At 46.8% G+C, this 9,602-nt stretch overlaps 1 protein-coding gene across 1 annotated transcript in view; it reads right to left on the minus strand.

Moving 5' to 3' along the window:
* PLB1 (phospholipase B1) overlaps window positions 1–9,602 on the minus strand; it is a 123,896-nt gene that overhangs the window by 63,415 nt on the left and 50,879 nt on the right. Inside the window, exons 18-20 of the mRNA XM_077774045.1 lie at window positions 4,245–4,303; window positions 2,433–2,506; window positions 904–947 (exon numbers count right to left, since the gene is read on the minus strand). Of these exons, the coding sequence (XP_077630171.1) occupies window positions 904–947; window positions 2,433–2,506; window positions 4,245–4,303 (177 nt within the window). The remainder of the gene's footprint in view (window positions 1–903; window positions 948–2,432; window positions 2,507–4,244; window positions 4,304–9,602) is intronic.

Raw genomic sequence — 9,602 nt, forward strand, 5'->3', positions numbered from 1 at the left:
TCTGTAGAGACAAAAAAAAAAAAAAAAAAAAAAATAAAATTATTAGCTGGAAGATCTGAAGGGAAAATAATTTAATTGTGACATTTACTGCATGTGTACTTTAAGAACAAGCACTGTGATGTGTATGTACTAAGGAGAATAAAAAGACGCATAAGACCAGACCATTCAGAGAATGTATTTCAGGCTTAAAAAAAAAAAAAAACCATTCCAAGCAGACTGCAGGTGAAGTGATTCAAGGAAAACACCGGGCCCCAAATATGGCTGTGTTTGCACAGCCTGCACAAGCTATTGCTATGGTAGCAATGTTTCCTAACGACCCTCAGGAATTCAACGTCTTTGTATACAGTGGTGCTTAATGCAGCCCAAGCCCAGATCAATGGCTCCCAGAAAGGTTCTCTGCTCAGAAGGACAGGCAAAGCAGAGACGGGTTTATTTTCCTTCTTTCTGAAGTCATTTGCTAATAATGACTTGCACTAAGATTTGGCCTGAACTCTCTTCTCCTCCCTCTATTCCTTCCTTTTGCAAATACAATTTCTTGAAAGAGAGAGAGAGAGAGAGAGAGGGAGGAAGGGAGGGAGGAGGGAGGGAAGAGGGAGGGAGGGAAGGAGAGAAGAAAGGAGAGGAGAGGAGAGGGAGAGGAAAGAAAAGAGAGAAGAGAAGAGAAGAGAAGAGAAGAGAAGAGAAGAGAAGAGAAGAGAAGAGAAGAGAAGAGAAGAAAAAGAAAAGAGGACTCCCAGTCTTTCATGACGTTCAACAAGTGGAGCCAGGCGACCGCCTCGGGGACGTAGCGCCCCCTGGCGAACGTGGCTGGGTGGCGCCGGCCGGCTCCCTGCTGAGACCGAGCCCGCCACCAGGAGGCGCTGCAGAGCCGCACAGGGCCGAGCCGGGGGATCTCCTACTCACTTGGGAGGGTGGTGACGCTGCTGAGGTTGTGGTCGCCGCCGATACTGTGGTGCAGGAACAAAAAAGAAAACGGAGGTTGAAAATGCCAGCGACGCCAGAGCACCTCAGACGCTCCCCAGACAGGCCTTTCTCCTGAGAGACAACCTGGGGGCTCGGAGCCTGTCATTTCTTCATTATTTCCAGTAGAAAACCAAACCAGAACACAGCAACTCCTCTCCTTTATCCCCACAAATCAGAACACCCAGATTAGAAACAGATTTAAACGGCACGGTGGACTTCGATAATTTTTAACTTTGAGTTTGGACGTTGGAACAAGGGAACTAAGTGGACCCCCTTGGCCCCTGTGTTTTAAAGGGAAGGTGGGCGTTCATTGGCTGGCGAGCCCAGTCGTGCCCCTCTAGCCACTGCGGCTGGGCTCGGCCGTTACTACTGAAAACACAGTGGAAAAGTTTACCCTCCTCCTTCGCTTCCTATTTGCTTTGTGAAAACCTGCTCTTAAAGGGTGTCTTCTAGAGAGAACCCATCTTCCAAGACGCTTCTAAAATTTCAAGGAAATCAAAGTTGGATGGGTTTCTAGGCGTGAGAATACGAGACATTCCAGAGTTGATTGGATTTCCTACTTTTCCATATCCCCTCATTCTCTGCCAAGTACGTCTGGTAACACTTAAAAGGGTCTCGAAATGTTTGGGGTTTGATTCTGTGCAATATCATGAGGGAGGATGCCTGGGATTCAACGCTCAGGGTCAGTCTGGTACCAGAGATGCCAGATTCCAGGCTGAGGAAACACCAGACCTGCCTTCTCATGCTTGGCATGAGCTGGGTGTTCAAATCCCGAGTCCTGCTCACTGCAGCTTGGAGCAGCCTGGATTTTATTACAGCCAGAGCAGGAACAAGCCTGCGCAAAGCAATCATGATGGGGGAATGTGCCAGACTAGGGGTCAGGAACCGTCTGCTCTGCGTTTTACTCTTTTATCATCTGGTTGTGTGATCTTAGAAAAGTTACTTGTCCTCTCTGAGCCCTGCTTCCTCATCTGTAAAATGAAGGCCCTTTAATAATGATACAAACTTCCATTTATATCTACTTCGCTGGATGCTTAAACTCTCTCTAATCCTCATGACAGTGCTCAGGCTGTATTATTATCCCTGCATCGAAGATAAGGAGACAAAATCAGAGAGGTTAAGTAACTTGCCCAGGGTCACACAGAGTTGAGCAGCTAGTATTCAGGCACAACTCCAGTTCTAAAAGGCCACGTCTCCTTCTGAGCATACTCCCCAGAGAGAGAAATGGAAGCTAGAGAAGCTTTTCAGCCCAAACATTTATGTACTTTCTTTTCCCGACTCTTCCGGTCCTGGGGAATGTAGTGGCTCGGGGGAAGCTCCTACAGTCCTTCCTCAAGGTAAACGAGAAGTTTCTCACTGAAAAGCACTAGGTGGCTCATGTGTCTGCTAGAAGAATTGTTCTCTATGATGCTCAAGGGTCCTCCCTGCAATGAAGGGGTTGTTCAGGGCCTTACCACATCTTCACTCACCTCCAGGACAGACCTCGATACTGAGTCAGGACGTCCAAGATGTCCCCAGGCTTGGATCCAGCCCCATTACCTGCCTGAGAGGGGACATCAAGAGGTGAGTTTCCCTGCCCACTGGCTGGAAGGTCCGTGTTCTTGTTCTGGCTGGAGCACCTGGGCTCCCCCTAGAATCTAGAGGGTAGACAGTGCCCTGTCTTGATATGCACCTGCCTTTACAGAGATGAGTGAGCACTCCCAACGGGAACCCTGGCACCATTCACAGCGTGGCTTCACCCAAAGAAACCCTGTCCAGACCAAGATCGAGTGATACCAGGCTAGCAAAATGGCTCTAAAAATCAGACTGCGGTGTCCATTTTGCAAAAGGGCCCATTTTGGGGTCCCATTTACCCCATTCTGAAAAGTTGTGAAATAGATCATAAAAGGAAGCATATCACAATCCTTTGAAATCAATATATCTCCCGTATATACAATTTTAAAAATAGTAATACAATGCCGTGTACCTGCCCTTCAGTTGAAAGCCATGGTCTTTTAAAACCTCAATCTGGGCACGCTCTGCAGATGCATGTCCCCTGCCTAAAGCATGTCATTTACAAGCAGGGCCATTGCAAAGGTCATGCTGAAGACGGGCCTCTGAGGCAGGCTTGAGGGGAGGCTGGCCTCCATGAGAGAAGCTCCAGGGTATGAGCCCTGCTCTCTGGTGCCCACTTCTCTGCCACCTGCCACGTATGTCCCACTCCAAAGGCTGCCTCCCAGGAGGTCCTGGACAGCTGTGCTGATTCTTGAGGACTCCTTCTCCCAAGAGCATCTTCAAGGAGACCAGGGGGTCAGGAGTCAGGGGGAGGCACCACCAGGCCACACCCAGCAGGAAGTGGTTGGGATACGCAGTGCTGAGGACCAGCCTGACTGTTCTTCTAGCAAGTTACAAGCAGTAGGGTGTTTGGGGTGAAGAATCGCTGAGGGGTCATGGAGGGGACAGCCACAGTAAAGGGATAGGATTCTGGACTTGAGGGGTCAGGACTTACGAGTCCTGGTCTCGGTCCAGTCCCTGTAAGCTACACAGTCATGGGCACTTAGTGCACCTACCCAGCTCCGTCTTCTTTTTGGGTTAAGGTAAGTTACATTGCATAAGACTGTATTGAGGATGTCAGGTGAGATAGGGCAAATGCCAATGGGCCACAAAAGACACATGAAAGGTGTCTACTGCTCTTTGGGGACGATTCAGATGGAGGCCCTGAATTCTGTGGACCCAGAGAACGGCAGCTGGATGCATCTGAAATGAGCCATTACTGAATGGGAACTTCTGTCTGGAAACCTCTACCCAGTCCCTCTAAGGGCCCGATTTTGCTTTTCATGGATAGCACTTTGCAGGCCTAAGGGGTCACCGTGGAGCGCTGCAGAGACAGCCTGGCATCGTGTTGAGTCCCTGGTCTCTTCCTCTGCCCCCTGCCCCCACCCCATTACCACCTGCTCCTGCCTCCATCTCTCTCCACTCTCCTTTCGCTTCCTGCATGACCCGTGCCAGATCTTTGAAGGAGCCCCACTCTGTGGGGGAAACCCAGTCTGATCCTCCCACCACAACCAGGCTGGAAGACTTGGGCTGGGTCACTTCTGTCACAGCTGCTCCCTCTGAGGTCCCCCCACTTCCTGCTTGCTCCTTCATTCCAGCATTGGGAGAGGAATACTGAGGTTGGGATGGACATGGGGACTGGAGAAGGGCCGGAGAAGGCCACGGTCATGAGAGTTCCTCTCTTCGGGTCCTCCCATTAATCAGGACCTCCTCCCCTGCCCACTCCTCCCGCAGTCGGGGTAACTCACCGTGAGAGAGTCTCCCAGGGCTGCGATTACCTTGATGTCAGCCAGCTTCAGCCTGTGAACTGAGAATGCACGCACCAGTTAATGGAAGGCAGGGTTCTTATCTCCTCTGAAAATGAGCGATCTTCCAGGAAAACTGAGAGAAAGTCCATTTATAATAGCAATTCAGCTTGGACAGAGATTTAAAAGTCCATCCTGTCATAACCTCAACTAAGTAGCAACTGTGGACCCCGGCTGCTGTCTCTTCCTTGAGGTGCCTGCACATGGGCTCAGAAGCTACAAGGTGGACCCAAATTTCAGAGGGGAGGCTGGGGCCCTTGGTGAAACCTGGTGCCACAAGGTGAGCAGTTACCCTCAGGACCTGAAACAGCCCCTGGCAGTGTGGTCTGGGAGTCAGGCAGGAGTTGGGGTGAAGATGTAACCAACACGTAATCTATTCTAGGACCTGTCGATAATGAAGATAAAGTTTTATATCATCCTGTTAAATAAAATCAGCTCAGGGGCGCTTGGGTGGCTCAATGGGGTAAGCATCCAACTTTGGCTCGGGTCATGATCTCACATGAGTTCCAGCCCCATGTCAGGCTCTGGAGCCTGGTTTGGATTCTGTGTCTCCCTCTTGCTCTCTCCCTCCCCTGCTCGCTCACTCATTCTCTCCCTCTCAAAAATAAATAAAACATTAAAAAAAATTTTTTTAAATACTCAGTGGAAATAATGTTCAAAGGGGTCTCCAGAACCTGTCCCCTTCCATGGAGACATCTTGTCTACCTCACCTCCATACCATCTGCTGATGGGAAGCTGCCACTCTCACTGAGGATCTGCTCTCACTGGAAAAGTCAAAGTCCCTGCCTCTTCTTACGACAGCATGCAAAGGAACACGTACATAATTGTGAATGTGTGTATGCAAAATATATAGATTAGCGATCCTCAAATTTGAGCATGCGTCAGAATCATTTGGAGAGCTTGTTAAAACACAGATGGTCGGTTCCTACCCTCAGAGTTTCTGCTTCAGTAGGTCTTGGGAGGGGGTGGGCTAAGGACATGTGGTTACAAGAACAATATCAAATCACAAAGCCAGCTGCACACATTAGCACACATCCATGGGGTTGAGCCTGAGAACTTTAAAATGACCTCTTCTCAAAGAAATTGGGCTATGCGTAAAAAAAAAAAAAAAAAAAAGGCAACACAACAGAAAGTAGGTCCTCCTTCCTTCAACTCTGGAGGGCTTATTTTAGTGCCTGGTGATAACAGCCAATCACTATATTCTTGTTGCCATAATGTATGATATCCACAGTGAATGCTGTGAACACTTGCTAGGGGCACAGGTTAGGGGAAATCTTTGAAGCTGGTAAAGTGTCAAAGTGAAGGGCAGATTAGCTTCAAAAGCACATTATAGTTTGCTAAAGAGGCAGCTGAAACTGGCCATCCAGTCACCTAAATTTGTAGCAGACAGAAACATACTCACATGTGTGCATGCCTGTCCACATCTGTGTGTGTGTGTGTATGTGTAGATAGATCTGAAGGATTTCCTTTAAGAGATAATAAACCAAACCAAACCTCCTGCATGGGAGGGGTCTGACTTATCTGGGACATTATTAACATAGAGTCCTGACAGGTTTCATTTATTTGATATCCTGTAGGCCTTGATTTGAGCTTTGTTAATATCATCACGCATGACAAAGACAGAGTCTGCAAACACAGCAAAGCACTTTAGCAATTGCTCTCCTTGGGGAAAGAACTACTTAGAGATAAGATTAAATTTATGTGGGCTGGTTAGCTAAACATTATCTGGTACAAACTGTCCACCACCCTGAAAGGAATAGATAAATATATCAATAACTCATCAAGATTTCTACAGACGGGGGCCTCTTATCAGAAGGCCATCCAAGCTATGATGAAATATCACGAATGGTAAGGAAATGGTAGACTATAGACTGGGGAAAAGACTCGACACTTTGAAGCTTTGTCTTGTACACCCCAACAGCTTAAATCACATGTGGCCATAATCTGAAAAAACAGCCTTCCTCTCAATTGTCAGCAAGGGCCACACACCTCATGTGCTCTCTGATTCTCAGGACTTATGTTAAGACTTCTGCAATGGTGGTAAACTGCTGGCACCATGTTAGAACCTTGTTTCTGCCTTAGAAGTGGTTCAGTGTGAGTTTATATGAAATAATTTGTGTCTCAGGGCACATAGGGGCTCAAGCAATGTGCTAAGTTGAATTATAGGCTATGTTAGTGGCTCTGTGTCAGAGACTTTACAGTTCTCAAAGCTTTAAATGATGGACACTGCAGGGAAGGGAAACACTTACGCATCCGAGTATCTTTGGGTGATTTTGAACTTGTTCAGTGGACTGAGCAAGGGGACAGGTGGGCTGTTATTCCCTGTGGGGCATCAGTACTTCCTAGTCATAGATGAGGTTACATCACAAGACCCAGAGCAGGTGGTGATGATAGAAACATCCCAGTCTACACTGGACATTGCAGTGGGGAATCACAACAAGGTAAAACCCTTAATGATCTCCTGGTGCTGTAACTTGGGCATTTTTCATATCAGCTTCTGAATAGCTTGTTTTAGTCAAATGGGTAAACTAAAGGGCATCAAGGACTTACAAAAGAACCAATGTCTTAAATGAATGAACTGTTCTAGACTTATGCTGTTGGTGACAGTGGCATATAAATAGCTTTGTGGTTCTCTATTTTCAAATCGTGTGAATCCTCCCCCCGCCCCCCGCATGGAATTAGCAGCTTGACATCAAGATGGCCAGCTTCAGTTGAGGGCCAGGAGCCAAGCACCCCTGGCTCCTTATTGCTACTCTTTTGTTTGCAAATGCTACTCTTCTCCTCCCTGGGAAAACCTTAGGTCAGCTGCCAGGCCCAGCGTATTTGTCTTAGTTACCCCAACTCAGACCACGGGGTAATATAAAATGATGCAAGTATGTACAATGCTATAGAGCCTGCAGGAGATAGCACTTGGCAAAGTGCACGTATGCACTGACTGGGAAGAAAACTTGGCAGCTTTTATTTATTTATTTTGCTACCAAATACCAATTAATTATAAAAAGAAAATAGATCAACTCTATATAGCTTATTCCAAAAGGGTCACAGATTGGTGGAAGAGGTTCATCACCTGTGGACTCCAGATGGAATGAGTGAGGCATCCAGCTGCCAGGGGATGTGACTTATTGATGAAGGCAGCACCCTATGTTGAAACATCACTTTTGGTTAGTAATGTTTCTCTGGAGGTAGCTGGAGAGAAACACTTGGGAAGGGGACATGGGAAGTTTGTGATAAGAACTCTGAAGGCAAAACAGTTATTTCATAGAGTCTTAGTGAAAAATTGTTTTCATGGCAGGCACCTTGATCAAGTTGGATTTAAAGATCATTTTCAACACTGAGAACTGTTGGTTTGCTGAATTGGCACTACTCATTAAGATTAATTCAGTGAGGGGCGCCTGGGTGGCTCAGTGTCTGACTCTTGATTTCAGCTCAGGTTATGATCTCACAGTTCATGAGCTCGAGCCCTGTGTTCGGCTCTGTGCTGACAGCACGGAGCCTGCTTGAGGATTCTCTCTGCTTCTCCCCTGCTCACACTTGCTTGCACTCTCTCTCAAGATAAATAAACATAAAAAAGTTAATTCAGTGAACATTTACTGTGCTTCTACTATGTGCTGAGTCACTGGAGATAATAAAGGTAAGATGACCTGCTCTTTTATTTTTTTTAAATTTATTTCTAGGAGAGAGAGAGAGAGAGACAGCGTGAGCAGGGGAGGGTCAGAGAGAGAGGGAATCACAGACTAAAACAGGCTCCAGGCTCTGAGCTGGCAGTCAGCACAGAGCCCGACGCGGGGCTCGAACCCACGAACCGCGAGATCATGACCTAAGCGAAAGTCGGACGCTTAACTGACTAAGCCACCCAGGCGCCCCGACCTGCTCTTTTAAATATGCATCAGATACCATCATCTCAATCAGAAATTGCAAACATGATCTCCAGAGGAGCAAATGACCTCGCCAGAAATAGGACAATTATCAAGGAAAACTAATAATGTGGCCCTGTGCCAAGTCTCTTTTACCTTCTCCAACAATCACAAGGATGGTTAAAATGTCCAATCACAGACCACATGTGGTAATGAAATGTGTTTTTTATTATTGTCCAGTTAGCAGTGGTCATTCTCCTAAATGACACCTTTCAGACAGGACTCAGAAGGGCAGGCCCAGCTCTCATTTAGGAGGGCCACCACCCAGTTGGAGCGAGAGCGCATGCCCACTTGGTTAGATCAAAGAGACCTAAATCTATCCATTTGCTTGTTCAGACGGTCCCTATTACCAGAGTATCTTCAGTCTCAAGGTCTTAAAATTTCTTGTGTTTATATCTTCAAATGCCAATAAACACAATAATCTTCGGGGTTAGGGGATAAAGAAGAGGTTCACATTTTATTTGTTTTTAGATGTTGTGATATGTTCTAAGGGATTGGTTGGTTATCATCATCATGACAGGAACATAATCTAGACAGATTGCAAAACGCTTTATAGTTCATCCTCTCAGAATGATAAGATTAAAACGGGGATGGATATCATTTCTGTGTAAAGACTATGGCGATTAAAACATTCAAATTCTCCCTCTCTGTCCCTATACATGCAAATGCATGGACATAATATATACGTACATCTTTGGGTTTTTGCTAGAAGATGGCCTTTTCTGCTGCTAAAGTTCTAGTAAACTAATAGGACTGAGTTGTCACCAAGTATGAAGGGGGAAAGTCTGAATACTAAATGTGTGTGTGTGTGTGTGTGTGTGTGTGTGTGTAAGAGCCTTATCTCCTATCCCATTGTTCTGCAACTTAGAACAAGAGCCAGTTACATACTGCAGTTTGTTACAAACATTTTTAATTTACTTGCCATTCATATGGCTTAATTTAAGCATGGAGAGCTAAGCCATGCATGAAGAGCAGGCTGACACCTTATTGTTCTACTAATACTCAGCAAAAGGAAACAGTCTGACTACAAAGATTTGCATCCCTGAAAGAATCCCGCTACACGCCATGACCTCTCCAAACCTAAGTTCCTATCTCGGAAGGCACCTAGGAGGCATTCAGCAATCACCTACTAAACAAGTGAATGAATCAGTGAACAAAGGAGTGGCCCTCTAGACCCAAGCAAGGGAAGCAGGTGCGCTGTTGTAGAAATGCTCCTGGAATGATGGGTTCAGGCCTACAGGTCAGCACACAGCCTCCCTCCCGCACCCCTGCCCCATGACCTCCCTTGGTCACATGCACACAGCCATCGCTCTCAGGCTGGCTCACCTAGAGGAAAAGATTTAGCCCTTAGCCAACTCCTTTTGGGGCCTGGGGGGGGGGGTTCTGC

Source organism: Crocuta crocuta, unplaced genomic scaffold (genome assembly GCF_008692635.1).
Source record: "Crocuta crocuta isolate KB4526 unplaced genomic scaffold, BGI_CrCroc_1.0 scaffold246, whole genome shotgun sequence".
Classification (NCBI taxonomy): domain Eukaryota; kingdom Metazoa; phylum Chordata; class Mammalia; order Carnivora; family Hyaenidae; genus Crocuta; species Crocuta crocuta.